Source organism: Talpa occidentalis, unplaced genomic scaffold (assembly GCF_014898055.3).
Source record: "Talpa occidentalis isolate TD23 unplaced genomic scaffold, MPIMG_talOcc4v2.1 talOcc4.10, whole genome shotgun sequence".
In the NCBI taxonomy this organism is placed as follows: Eukaryota; Metazoa; Chordata; class Mammalia; order Eulipotyphla; family Talpidae; genus Talpa; species Talpa occidentalis.
This window is the reverse complement of record NW_023600993.1, coordinates 90307707-90323080: the sequence shown is the minus strand read 5'-3', so window position 1 is coordinate 90323080 and position 15374 is coordinate 90307707. Positions and strand designations below refer to the sequence as shown.

Below are 15374 nucleotides of genomic sequence, written 5' to 3'. Positions count from 1 at the left end.
GCTGACAATGGCCAGCTCTGGAGGCCCAAGTAAGATGAGACCTATTTTTTAAAGAATTCTTTTCTAGAAAAATGTTCTAAGCACTGCTCAAGTAAATGTAACAGAACTATATGCAATAGGGTAGAGTACTGACAATAGAATAGCTGACTTGGGACCTCCACAGTGGCGCAGTGGGTTGAGTACAGTGCTGTGAAGCTGTCCACAGCCTCTGCAGCACAGGCTCGATTCCCAGCCGGCCAGGGAGATTCCCACATGGCACAGCAGATCTCTCCTAATGTGCCCGCTGCTCCCCTCAGCAAGTGCTTTCGGTCTGTCTGCCTGTTCTGCTCCCCACTCTGTCTCTGGTGAATCCTCCTATGCCTCTGGCCTGTACCCCAGCTATTGTATAAATAAAAAATAAATCTTTTAAAATAAAAAAAAGAACAGCTAAATTGCTGAACCAAAGGCTAGGCAGGACTTATTAGGAAAGGAAGGCAGATATTAAAGATGACAAAACAAAATACTGGTCTTAACTGATAGAGAATATTTTCTAGTTCTTACAGCGAGTAAATAAGCTGGAAGACTGAGAGATTAACTTTATCAAAAGTTTTGAAATCTAGTCATAATGCCAGTAAAACACAAATCCTTTACTACTCCTCAGATTATGTCACAGTGTGCTAAATACTTAGCCTTCAATGTCTCATCTTATTTTCCTCCTCTACACAAAGGACAGGAAAAGTGTTTTCCCACAGGTAAAACTTTAAAAACTATTTTGGTTTTAAAAATAGATGACTGGATCAAGAAGATGTGGTACATATACACCATGGAATATTACTCAGCATTCAAAAAAGATAAAACACATGCAATTTGCAGCAACATGGATGGCGCTGGAAGGGATCATGCTCAGCGAAATAAGCCAAAAAGAAAAAGAAAAATACCGGATGGTCTCACTCATAGCAGGAATCTAGAAAACTTAAATAAGGGACCAGGAAAATGAATAACTATAAGAAAGTGAAAATCAAAATCAATAAAAAACTATGAACCAGAGACACTTTTTGGGGGGTGGGGGGTGGGAGGGGAGGGATTGGGGTCAGAATGGGGGGGTTGCAATTGTATGGGGAATATAAAAATAAAATTTATTATTAAAAATAAATAAATAAATAAAAATACTTTTGCTAATTTCAAAAAAAAACTATTTTGGTTTTATATTCTTTTTATAAAGTTAATTATGCATATGTAGTCATTGGAAACATTCATTAACCTATCAAATTGATTAGTCAGAAAGTAGAGGCAAATTTTACATATAACTTTAATAAAAACACTTTTTAAACTCTGCACTAATTAATTGGGCAAAAATTAAGTTGCAAGTTACTGTATCTATTAGACGCTGGTGAACATTAACTTTATAGCTAATGACACCAATCAATACTGAAATCTCCTATCTGTTCATATAGTCAGTGTCTGCAAAGAGTTCCTGCTGAACTATAAACAGTGCAGCATGTACTCTACGAAAGAGTCCATGAGACAGGCACAGCGGGCGGGCGGGGTGGGGTGGTGTTAATCCTTTCACAATGCCTGCGGAGAGTCTGGCAGCGATAAAGCCTAGAAAACTCATGAAAGGCCCTTTTATAACCAGGATGAATGTGGAGCACAAAAGCAGAGTCAGATGACCTACTTAAATCTGCTTTTACTGATGAGAATTCTTATTCTAGATTAGTCTCTTTCTAGAAAAAGAAAACCTTACATAATGGTTGGAAAATTAAGATACAGGGAGTATAACTCTACTAAGTTCCAATTTTTCACTCTCAAATATCAGCTCAAGACCAAACGTCTGTGACCAAGGACAGAATGCACTTCACAAGGCACTGAGAGGTATGCTCTTGTTTATCTCAATATGATAATGTGTTCTCTGACCTGCTTTGAGGAAATTTAAGTTCGATAACCCATCAATCAGGTCAGAAGTTTAGGCTAATAATATTATGAAGGGAAATAGTTTCTTAATCTCTTCCTGGAATTTATAGAGAGCAAGTGGATGATAAACATGTCTTGTAAGGTAAGGACAGTCCTAAATTTCTTCAAAGCAAGGAACAACTCATTTGCTCATTTGTTCCACTAGGTTCTTGTCTTGGACCAACTGGTGACGCGAGAGAGAAGATCCTACCCTCAAGGAACTCACTTCTCAAGTGTTTTTCTCATGTTAATAAAACTCTTATCATCCAGAAAGTAGGTGAACATGGAGCTTCTTTATTTGATTGATTTAATCTCCATCCTTTACAATGAGGAGTAACTCAGAAAATTTTTTTTAAAAGATTTATTTACTCACGCATAGAAGAACTGGGGTACAGGCCAGAGGTGCGGGGGGGGGTGGGGGGTGGTGAAAGGACTCACCAGAGACAGTGGGAAACAGAACAGGTGGAATGACTGAAATACACTGCTAAGGGGAGCAGCGGGCGGGTGAGACAGGAGAGGTCTGCTGCACCATGTGGGTTGCTCCCTGGCTGGCTGAGGATTGAACTGGTGCTGCAGAGGCTGCGGACAGCCTCACAGGTTGTATCTTAACTCCTTGCGCCACCAGGGAGGCCCCAACATGGAAAATTTTTATCTCATTCTTCTTTTCTATAATTTCATGTAAAAAATCCTCTATTTTCATTTTGCCATATCATCAAGTACTTACAAAATGCTTACCACAAGTGCCAAACTGAGCAAACACTTGTGAGGAATATAAAGAAACTTGACACAGACACTCTCCCATGTACTCCATTCACCACTTCCTATCCCATTTTCATGTTTGTCCTCCCCATCCGCCCCACTCATCTTCCCTCCCTTTCATCTAAACAAAGAATTAGGTAGCTAGTCCAAGATCACAGAGCTCAATCTGGAGTCTAGATTCACTAATCTTCCCAAAGGGAAATGGGAGAAAAGTGGTGGGAAAGGTCGATGTTTCCCAGAACTTATTTATTTATTTTTTTAGAGGCATGTTTTTATTTATTTAGTTTGTTTTTGTTTTGTTTTGTTTTTGTTTATACATGCACTGGGTACAGTCAGAAGCGCGGGAGGGTGAGAGAATTCACCAGAGCCAGAGCAGGGAGCAGAGCAGGCAGAAGGACCGAAGTACACTGCTGAGGGGAGCAGCGGGCGGCAGGAGAGGTCTGCGCGCCATGTGGGACCCTCCTCCGGTGGCCGGGGAGCAGCCGGGGATTGAACCGGCGTCGCAGAGGCCGCGGGCAGCCTCGCAACCCAGCGCTCTACCGCTGCGCCACCGGGGAGGCCTTCCCAGAACTTATTAATAGAGTTCTAAATCAATCTTAACCCCCTTCACTTATTCTAGTTGCCACTGTCTGTATAGGCTATTTCTGTTTAGAAGCTTCTGGTCCCAGCTCTCTCACACCAGCAAGGTCTCAGCTTAAACAAAATCTGCCCTGGTTAGCTATGGTAATAACACTTCCAACTTCTCCCCACTCCCAATATTCACTACCATGGCAGCCAATTTATTGCTTTCGCAAAACTAACCTGCATATTCACCTACAAATTATAATCAAGACTGTGCTCAATGTGAATCAAAACCATGTCCACTCTACTCATAGGACATAATCTGTACCTAGCAAAGTGTCCCACACATAGTAGATATCCTCATCAACTTGCCCCTGTAGGAACTGTAGTTTTGCTTAAAAGCACCCCAGTCTCTGAAACTGAATTAAAATTATTCAAGACATGTAGATAAGATCAGAAACAAACGTAAATCATCTATAGAAAGAAGATATCGGGCCTCCCTGGTGGTACAAGGGATTAAGTCATAGCACTATGAAGCCATCTGCAGCCTCTGCAGTATGAGTTCGATCCCCAGTCAGGGAGCTACCCACATGGTGCAACAGACCTCTCCTGATTCGCCTGCTGCTCCCCTTAGCAGTGTATTTCAGTTAATCTGCCTGTTCTGTTTCCCATTCTGTCTCTGGTGAATCCTCTCACCACCACACTTCTGACCTATACCCCAGTTCTTGTATGCATAAATAAATCTTTAAAATAAAGAAAGAAAGGAGATATCACCTTAGATCTCAAATTATTTCTAAAAGCAATTTTGGAAATACAAAGTCTGGGCCATGAATTGATAACATGAGAATCACAGAAAACAGGCAAGAACAGTAGCACAGCATTAAGGATTTTGGTCAAGAATCAATGTTATGTGTACATAAAAATGCAATGCCATTTGCAGCAACATGGCTGGAGCTGGAAGGGATTATGCTCAATGAAATAAGCCAGAAAGAAAAAGAAAAATATCAGATGGTTTCATTCACAGGAGGGATGTAGAGGAACCAAATAAGGGGTTAGGGAAAAAAAAATAACTATAATAAAGCAAAAATCAAAATTAACAGGCAACCATAGATCAGAGACATTCTATGGGGAGCAGAAGGGAGAGGTATCAGGACAGGGGTGGGAAGAGCACAAGGAACTATGGGGATGGTGCATGGGTGAATTGGTGGTGGGAATTTCACAGGAAATCATACATAGTACAAAAATGAAGGATGATGTTTTATATATATATATATATATGTAAATGCAATGGCAGATCAACAAAATTTCTCAAACTGAGATAATACAATAGCTGAAAGAATAATAGATGGATTAAAGAGGTAAAGAAACAGCTGAATGGAAGATAGGTCAAAAGGAAGTGCCTACACTAACACAGGAGGTGGCAAGACAATGAAAATACAGAAGAGTGGTTAAGGGGTAAAGAGAATACGGTGAGATGATCTAATTTATATATAATTTGAGCCTCAGATAAAAGAGAAAAATGTGAGGAAACAAAGGTTGAAAATTCTCCCAAATTAACCAAAGACATCAGAGCCACAGACTGAAGAAGTTCTTAGAACTCTAAGCTAATACATGAAAAGGAAATTTCTAGATTCTCTACAGTAATGCTTATGAAAACCAGAGAAATCTAAAAATCTTGAAAAATAAGTCAGAAGGAAAAAAAAAAACACACTATGGTAGACTGCTTGCAAAGATGGCTACAAGAACTCCTTCCATACCTGTACACACATAACTTTTATTTATTTTTTTTTAATAGAGGCATGTTTTTTATTTATTTGTTTGTTTGTTTGTTTATACAAGCACTGGGTACAGTCAGAAGCGCAGGAGGGTGAGAGAATTCACCAGAGCCAGAGCAGGGAGCAGAGCAGGCAGAAGGACCGAAGTACACTGCTGAGGGGAGCAGCGGGCAGCAGGAGAGGTCTGCGCGCCATGTGGGACCCTCCTCCGGTGGCCGGGGAGCAGCCGGGGATTGAACCGGTGCCGCAGAGGCCGCGGGCAGCTTTGCAACCCAGCGCTCAACCGCTGCGCCACCAGGGAGGCCCAACACACAGCTTTTATATGAGACTCTGGTATACTCCGCCTATCAAAAGGTGAAGTTTATGTCCCCCACCCCTTGAATATGATGAGCTGGACTTGTGATCTGCTTGAACCAATAAAATGCAGCAAAAGTGATGATATAATTTCCAAGTTGACACATCAAAAGACCTTGTAGTTTCTACTTTGCTCTCTGGGAACACTGTGAGGAAGCCCTGCCCACCTCTTTATACAGCAAATAACCAATTACCAGATACATGTTTCAGATGATTTCAGTTCCACATTAACCACTATCTGACTACAGTTCCAATCAAGGCCACTGATGAAATAGTTAACCTAGCACAGACTGCTCATTCACAGATTCATAACCGAAATAGGTAAGCGTCCCTTTAAATAACTAAATTTTGGAGTCTTTTGTTATGCAGCAATACAGAAAACATACAGAATGAAGAAATATTTTCAGAAACACAATTAAACTAAACAGCTGATCACAATACTGATCTTTAAATATTTTAAGTTTATAGTATTTAAGTTACAGAATATCATAATAATATAAATGCTGTTTATTGGATTCCTAGTTTTAGAGATAATCTATAGACAGTGCATGAAAGGCTTCGTTGTGCTAGGAGGAGAGTAAGCAGAGACTAAAATTTCTACAGGTTAAGGACTCCCTAGTGGGGCAAAGGGGCCCCACTAGTGGGGCATAGACTCCCTAGTGGGGCATAGTTTCAGCACTATGAAGCTATTGCCAGCCACTGCTGGATGAGTTTGATCCCTGGCTAGGGAGCTAACCCACATGGCACAGCAGACTTCTCTTGTCTTACCCACTGCTCCCCTCAGCAGTGTATTTCAATAGATCCGCCTGTTCTGCTCCCCACTCTGTCTCTGGTGAATTGTCTCACCCCCCTGCACCTCTGGCCTACACCCCAGCTCTTGTATGCATAAATAGATCTTCAAAAAAAATTTCAACAGGTTAAACTGAAAATTAAGTCTAACAGAGGTAGGGGTGCTAATATCTACCTCACAAAATAGGAGAGTTAAGAAATACTGCTGAAAACCGACAACAAAACAAGAGGTTCAAGAGCACTACTCATAGAAAGTTAACTAACTTCTTATGGGATGAATTGCATCCTTACCCCCAAACCCTCAAAGATGTTAAAGTCCTAATCCCAAGTTACGATTCGGGGTGAACATGATCTTACTTGGCAACACAGATTTTGCAGATGACCAAGATAAGATGGGTGGACCCCAGTGCAATATTACTAATATACTTATAAAAAGGAAAAATTTGGCTAGAGATACACACGCTTACAGGGAAATGAAGTGAGGACATGGGGAGAATGCCATCTACCTGGCAAAGAATGTCTGGGCTTCCCAAACTAGGGAAGAGGTAAGAACAGATTCCTCCTTCAGCCCTCAGAAGGAATCAACTCTGCTGACACCTTGATTCTGGACTTCTAGTCTCTAGAACTGTGAAACAATAAATTTATGTTGTTTAAACATAAACATTTGTGGTACTTTGTTATAGTAGTCTTGGGAAACTAATACACAGCAGAAAGACAAAAAAATAAAGCATACAACAAATGGGCCAGGTGATGGTATGAGGTTAATTTTCATCATTCATATTAGCCTAAAATTGTAAGGAGTTGAATATTTAAAAGGTTAAAAAAAGGCACAGCAATGCAGGTATTATAATCTAGAATTATAGAGGTCATCAAAAAACAGTTCTGAAAACAAAGACTCTCTCAGCACAGTGGAATGGAGAGCTGGAAATTATCTCTGGTTTGTATTCTCTAAGTCTTGTATGTGCATATTACAGTAAGAATTAAAAATTTAAAATCAAATGATAGAAAACACATAGGATAACCTCACTTTTGAAAAGGAAATATGAAGCCCAATATTTAAAATGATCAAAGGATTTGAATAAACATTTCTGCAAAGCAGATAATGAATAACTACATGAAAAGATGCCCAATGTAACAAATTATTAGGAAAATGCAAATCAAAACCACGAGGACACCATTTATACCCATGAGGGTGGCTATTATAAAAAACAATAATAATAATTATTGTTGGTAAAGACAATCCAGAACCCCTATATGTTGCTAGTAGGGATGTAAAATGGTGCAGCCACTATGGTGGTATATGGTTTATGTATATGACAGCTCCTCAGAAAAACTAGGTATAGAATTAGCATCTGATCCAACATTTTATTTTTTTAATTTTTTTTAAAGATTTATTTATTTATACAAGAACCGGGGTACAAGCCAGATGAGTGTGAGGGTAAGAGGATTCACCAGAGACAGAGTGGGGAACAGAACAGGCAGACTGACGAAATACACTGCTGAGGGGAGCAGTGGGCAAGACAGGAGAGGTCTGCTGCGCCATGTGGGTTTCTTCCAGGCTGGCTGAGATCGAACCCATGCTGCAGAGGCTGTGGACAGCTTCACAGTGTGGCGCTCAACCGCCTGAGTTACCAGGGAGGCCCTGATCCAACATTTTAAAGTAATCACTGGGCTAAGAAAGTCCTTTGATTCTGATTCATCACCAAGCTGACAACCACTCTCTAAAAGGGTAATTATAACATTATTAATCATAAAAAATATAAGCTACTCATATAGCTTGGAAATAAAAGGGAAGGGGAGAGAATCTGGTTTTAGCTTTACTCTTTGAGGACCCTAACTTGGGTGGCAGAACATCATCACAGCTATAGTCTTGTTGCTCTTACCTTAGTTATTTCAACTGCATCATCCATCAACGCTCATTGGAATTCCATAAATACCCTTTTTAGTTGTGCCACCTGCAACAGAGGACAAAACTTTAGAAAAATGAAACAGTTTTATCTACACCTATGAATTTGTTCCAGGGGAGAGGAATATACTCTAACAAGATTTCTCAATTAGCTGCACTTAATACTCCAAGAGACACAGAACAAAACTCCATTTTAAATAGTAAGCCTGAGTCACTGAAAAGATCCTGAGAATTGAATTTGAGGAGAAATCAGAACTTTCCAGCGAAAACAGGATGAAGTACTGCTGCTCTCTTATCCCAAAACATACTTAAATTATTAAAACATCTTCATTTTTTTTTAAAGATTTATTTATTTATACAAGCACTGGGTACAGTCAGACTTGCGGGAGGGTGAGAGGATTCACCAGAGCCGGAGGGTGAGAGGATTCACCAGAGCCAGAGCGGGAAACAGAACAGGCAGACTGATGAAATACACTGCTGAGGGGAACAGCGGGCGCAGCAGGAGATATCTGCGCGCCATGTGGGACCCTTGCCGGCAGCTGGGGATCGAACCGGCACTGCAGAGGCTGAGGGCAGCTTCGCAGCCCAGCGCTCAACTGCTGTGCCGCCAGGGGAGGCCCAAAACATCTTCATTTTTTCACAATACAGGATTTCTCCCTCTCCCAGTTTTCTCCCCACCAAAGTGCCCACAGGCCTTCAACATACTGCACTGCACTCTTCTCTTCCCCGTTCTCTGCTCTCCCCCCTCCCTCCCGAGTCTGCTTCCAAAACTTGAACTATTGTCCCAGGGGATATATGGAAACGCCTGAGAGGTAGTTTTGATTGTCTTACTATCCACAGAACAGTCTTCTATAAGATAGAATTGCCTGGCCTCAAATGCTAAGGTTGGAAAAATCCTGTATTGGTGAAGACACTTCTTCAGATCAAAGCTCTACATTTATTAGTTAAATGACCCAAGCCAAATCTATTATTAACCTCTTTAAGCCTCAGCTTTTTTCTCTTGGGGGGTAAAAAAAAGTAGCATCTGAATTAAATGTTCTCTCCTGCTTTAATTCCTAATATACTAAAATAATCAAATTAATATTGAAATAATGCCTAACACTGAGTAAATGCAATGACCGAGACATTATACTGAGTGTTTTATGATTTCTACATCATTTAATCTTCAAAGCAGTTATATACAGAAGGCAGATGCTATCATTATCCTTGTTATTCAGATGAATAAACTGATGAATAAAGACTTGTCAAGGGCCTCCCCGGTGGCGCAGTGGTTGAGCGCTGGGTTGTGAGGCTGCCCGCAGCCTCTGCGACACTGGTTCGATCCCCGGATGCTCCCCGGCCACCGGAGGAGGGTCCCACATGGCGCGCAGACCTCTCCTGCTGCCCACTGCTCCCCTCAGCAGTGTATCTCGGTTCTTCTGCCTGCTCTGCTCCCCGCTCTGGCTCTGGTGAATTCTCTCACCCTCCCGCGCTTCTGACTGTACCCAGTGCTTTGCATAAAAAATAGATAAATAAATAAATAAATAAATCTTAAAAAAAAAAACTTGCCTAAAGTCACAAAATGGTAAATAGCAGAGCCAGGATTTGGAACTGGGTCGATCTGATTCTGGAACCCTCATTCTTATCATCTTCACCACCTTGAACCTTTGGACAGAGGTCCATATCCTTCAATTCACAGCCCACTAAACACCATACAAGACTGTAGGTCAGAAACAGTGGATGAGAAAATAGATTGTAGAATTAGTTATACCTGGTTTGAGTCTCAGTCTTCCCACATGCCAGTTGTTTTCAGAGAATATAATATTGTAAGGAAAAACCTTAAGTCTACCAAAAAAGTAGAACCAGTAACTTTATCAAAGTAGTAGAATACAAGCTGAACATAAAATAAGCAAATAAATACATAAATAGCTAGTGCATCTTAATATATTAGCAATAAACCGCTGAAAATTTAAATATATTAAAAAAGCATTGGGAATAGGATTTAAAAAACACAAACTATTTATGGATATATTTAAGAAAAGATAGTGTTAATTTAGTGATTGTTGGTTGACTTAAATATTGGCACAACATAGAATGATGAAGGACACTAAGGTCACTAAAAAAATAAAAATACTGCGATTCTCAACAAAGAAACTCGTGGTTTTGGGTGTTTAACTGTTTCTTGTCTGCATCAGCCAGCAAGGTTTAAAAATATATCTGTTCTGTGCAATTTCATGCTTGAGAGAAAAATAATCCTTAAATGTTCATGCAATTAGGCCTCCTTCCTGAAAAATTGTATCAATCCCATGCTCACCCATTCACATCTTTAATCATCAAAATATGTATGTGAGATGTGGGAATATATATGTTCTTTATGTGTATACACGGGGAGAGAGAAGTTAGAACAACTGGTTACTGTATTCACACAGGAAGAAAAACGGCACAAACACAAGTACTTTGTTTTGAAATGCGTTGATGGGGTCATTTAGCTGGTTAGGTACAGGTGGTCTTCAAGCGCTTGTTTTCGGGCCCTGCCCATCTTATTCCTCTTTGCCTCAGTTTCAAGCTCAAGAGGTATTTTGGAACGCTGTAGGTTGGGGGCCTCCCCAGTGGCCTAGGGGTTTAAGGCTCAGTGTCGCTAATGCTAGCGGCCTAGAGTTCGAGCCCTGGCCAGGGAGCCTGACGCAGCATGGTGCAGCAGATCCGTATTTCGTCTGCTGCTGGGAGAGTGTGTGGGAGAGTGTGTGGGAGAGTGTGTGGGAGAGTGTGTGGGAGAGTGTGTGGGAGAGTGTGTGGGAGAGTGTGTGGGAGAGTGTGTGGGAGAGTGTGTGGGAGAGTGTGTGGGAGAGTGTGTGGGAGAGTGTGTGGGAGAGTGTGGGAGAACGTGTGTGGGAGAGTGTGTGGGAGAGTGTGTGGGAGAGTGTGTGGGAGAGTGTGTGGGAGAGTGTGTGGGAGAGTGTGTGGGAGAGTGTGTGGGAGAGTGTGTGGGAGAGTGTGTGGGAGAGTGTGTGGGAGAGTGTGTGGGAGAGTGTGTGGGAGAGTGTGTGGGAGAGTGTGTGGGAGAGTGTGTGGGAGAGTGTGTGGGAGAGTGTGTGGGAGAGTGTGTGGGAGAGTGTGTGGAGAGTGTGTGGAGAGTGTGTGGGAGAGTGTGTGGGAGAGTGTGTGGGAGAGTGTGTGGGAGAGTGTGTGTGGAGAGAGTGTGTGTGGAGAGTGTGTGGGAGAGTGTGTGGGAGAGTGTGTGGGAGAGTGTGTGGGAGTGTGTGTGTGTGGGAGAGTGTGTGGGAGAGTGTGTGGGAGAGTGTGTGGGAGAGTGTGTGGGAGAGTGTGTGGGAGAGTGTGTGTTGTATCATCTGGTGTATAGTATATTGAGGGAAAGGACTGGTTCCTGTATTCACCCTAGGAAGGAAGATAAAACGCTTACAATCTAAGGAGAATAAAAAAGTAAATTGATCTAGGGCCTCCCCGGTGGCACAGCGGTTGAGCGCTGGGTTGCGAAGCTGCCCGCGGCCTCTGCGGCGCCGGTTCGATCCCCGGCTGCTCCCCGGCCACCAGAGGAGGGTCCCACATGGCGCGCAGACCTCTCCTGCCGCCCCGCCCGCTGCTCCCCTCAGCAGTGCACTTCGGTCCTTCTGCCTGCTCTGCTCCCCGCTCTGGCTCTGGTGAATTCTCTCACCCTCCCACGCTTCTGACTGTACCCAGTGCATGTATAAACAAAACAAACAAACAAACAAAATAAATAAATAAAACATGCCTCTATAAAAAAAAAAATAAAAAGTTTTAAAAAAAAAAAAATATAGAAAAAAAAAAAATATAGAAAAAAAAAAAATATAGAAAAAAAAAAAAAGTAAATTGATCTAGATGAGATAATAAAAGCAGCTTAGGGGAGTTGGTTTTAGTAAGGTAGTTAAGCAATAAACTACCTAGAACCTTGTAAATATGGCTTATGTTGATCAAATTCTTGCACTACCACAACCATTAAATGGTTGTCTCTGGAGAAGATATTCCAATAACTTCTTAGGACTTGAAGTAAATTCATCCCAATGAAGCAAATATGGTCTAAGTATTGAAATAGTCCCATGTAAACCTTAACACCTCCCCTTCATCTGAAATACATACAATTTTTATATGTACATATAAAAGTTATTATATAATATGTAGCTAATATTGTATTATATAATTAATATATAGTTGTGTGTGTTAGAGAAATAATGTCATGAAATTTCTACCTTTATATGTTTATCAGGTCAATCAGTGCAGACCATTAAACCAGAAAATGCTATTTGGCAACATCAGAAAGCCTGGGTTTGAAAGTCTTTTCTTTGCTAGCTACAATAAATTGAGTGAGTTACTTCACTGGATAGTAGAAATGGGAAAAACTTGCTTATTTCATATAGTTGTAATGGGGTCAAGGTACATCAATAGTCACATCATTAGTTCCTCTGTAGGAGCTAATGGAAAGTTTCAATGCATTGCTAGAAATATATCATGATTGTCATATAATTTCCCAAGTATGGTGCAATATATGAGGTTTTCTGATCACTCCGAATGAATGAATAAAATAAACTAGAAGAGCCAATTCCTTGACATAGCTGAACCACCTATTGCAAAAATTGGAAACAAAACCTTATGGCAAATTACAGAGGCACTGCCATCATTCCATTTCCTACTGCTAACAGCATCATTGCCAGGAAGTGTCATGCTTCATGCTTACTACAGCAACCACCAGTCTTGCTATTCACCAAGTTTTTGTCTTTTTGCTTCCTCAGGAAGCAGACAGGAAAATCAGGCTCCTGGATCTCTTTTTCAAAGAGGATTTATCATTTAAAAATAGAAATAAATATAAAAAAGTAATGTTGAACTTTAAAGTTAATATACAGAAATGTTGAATGTCAACCAATCTTTAAAGAAATCTTTTTTTTATCTTGCAATATAGCAGTCCAGAAAATTCTACTAAAACTCTCCCATTTGTAAAGACTAGAAATGTTGAATAAATGTAACATCTTTTCAGAAGCTTAGCAAAGTTCTCAAGAAAGTAGAGAAGATTGCCAGTAGCATGAAACAATGAAGTTATGTGCTGACCTGGCCTCCCCAATGGTGCGAGGGGTTGAGTCTCAGCGCTATCTGGCTGTTGCCAGCCACTGTTGCATGGGTTCGATCCCTGGCCAGGGAGGTAACCCACATGACGCAGCAGACCTCTCCTGTCTCACCCACTGCTCCCCTCAGCAATGTGTTTTGGTGGATCTGCCTGTTCTGCTCCCTACTCCATGTCTCTGCCGAGTCCTCTCACCCTTGGCCTTTACCCCAGTTCTTGCACCTCTGGCCTTTACCCCAGTTCTTGTATGCATAAACAATAATTTAAAAAATTAATTAAAAAAAAAAAAAAGAACTATGCGCTGACCTCTATATTGGCCCCAGGAGCATTTGTTAAGACACTGGAGTAACCAAGGGAAGTCAGGAGATGGAAGCAGGAGAAAAGAAAGACTATTGAGGTAGGTAGGGAGTTGGATCCAAGAAATCTTACAAAATTGCAGCCCGCAAAGCTCTATATTCTCAATGAAAATAGACAAAAAAAAGAAAATCCACCTTCATGAGCAAGAAGACCAGAAAACTAATCTCAGTTTGAGCTGTGGGAAAAGAAAGGAAAATGCTTCCTCTCGAGAATCTGAAATCATAGACAAATACATCATAAGTATTTGAAGTCTAAATTTGCTCTACCAATATGGTCCAGGGAACCCCAGATGGTAAATTAAAAAACTGATTCATGCCAGTAATGCAACTATACATCTTCAATAGAAACAATCACTGAGGAAAGGCAAATCCGCAACACCAAAGGCACAAGATTCAGAAAGCAGAACAGTCTCATGAAAACTACAAAATGAGTGTGTTTAGCCATGATTAAAGATAAAAGCATGAAAAATCATCAATTAAAAAAAATAAGAAAATAAAGCAGAACCTAGTGGTACTTTCAAAATGAAAAAGAGATGCTGAAGTCTAAAATTCTGTAGCTGGAGTAACCACTAGAGAAGACAGAAGATGACAATAAACTGGAAAATATATCTCAAGAATTTACCAAAAATGTTGTAGAGAAATATGCATTTTCTGATTTAGAAAAAAAATTACTGCAGAACTAAATTTGTAAAGCTGATAGTAAATCTTACACGGAAATGCAAATAACTAACAATAGCCCAAACAAGTTTGATAAAGAACTAAAAGATCTAACAGCACAGCCATTTTTTACACTTTCTCTCCCTGTAACACATATCAACCAAATAAGTTCCTTTCAAGCAAACTAGGAACTACAAGAAATGTTCTCAACCTCATCAAATTCATCTATGGAAAAACTCACGGTCAACCTCATATTTAATGGTGAAATACTAAAAATGGGAACACCTCTCTTATTTGATATTGTATTGGAGGATACTAGCTAATCTAAAAAAGCAAAATAAAAAATCATGTAAACTGGAAAAGTAATAAAATTCTCTTTATTTACAGAGAATATGATATTATAGGGAAAAACGTTAAGTCTACCAAAAAAGTAGAACCAGTAACTTTATCAAAGTAGTAGAATACAAGTTGAACATAAAATAAGCAAATAAATACATAAATAGCAAGTGCATCTTAATATATTAGCAATAAACAGCTGAAAATTTAAATATATTAAAAAAGCATTGGGAATAGGATTTAAAAAACACAAACTATTTATGGATATATTTAAGAAAAGATGTGCAAGACCTGAAATTAGATAGAGGTGATGGTAGCACAATACTTCGTATGTAGTACATCATATACTTTAAAATGGTTAATTTTGTGTTATGTGAATTTTACCACAATAAAAAAAAATGTAATTTAAAGTATAACTAAGGATTCAGCTGTGCAAAAAGCAAAACCTGTTAAGGTAATACAGTCTGCGGGCCTCCCCGGTGGCGCAGCGGTTGAGATCTGGGTTGCGGAGCTGCCCGCGGCCTCTGCAGCGCTGGTTCGATCCCCGGCTGCTCCCCAGCCACCGGAGGAGGGTCCCACATGGCGCGCAGACCTCTCCTGCCGCCCGCTGCTCCCCTCAGCAGTGTACTTCGGTCCTTCTGCCTGCTCTGCTCCCCGCTCTGGCTCTGGTGAATTCTCTCACCCTCCCGTGCTTCTGACTATACCCAGTGCATGTATAAACAAACAAACAAATAAATGAATAAAATACATGCCTCTTAAAAAAAAAAAAGAATTTAAAAAAAAAAAAAAGGTAATACAGTCTGCAAAATAAAGTTTTTGTAACATTTGTGTTTGAGATGACTCTTTTTGCCCTGATACCTCTCCACATATTTAACAAAGAG

At 40.5% G+C, this 15374-nt stretch overlaps 1 protein-coding gene across 4 annotated transcripts in view; it reads right to left on the bottom strand.

Moving 5' to 3' along the window:
* Positions 1 to 15374, bottom strand: part of PTPRA (protein tyrosine phosphatase receptor type A) — a 121335-nt gene that overhangs the window by 78156 nt on the left and 27805 nt on the right. For all 4 annotated transcript variants that reach the window (XM_037498056.2, XM_037498058.2, XM_037498055.2 and 1 more), the window contains exon 2: positions 8051 to 8122. In XM_037498056.2, coding sequence (XP_037353953.1) covers positions 8051 to 8077 — 27 coding nt within the window. In that variant the 5' untranslated portion in view covers positions 8078 to 8122. The remainder of the gene's footprint in view (positions 1 to 8050; positions 8123 to 15374) is intronic.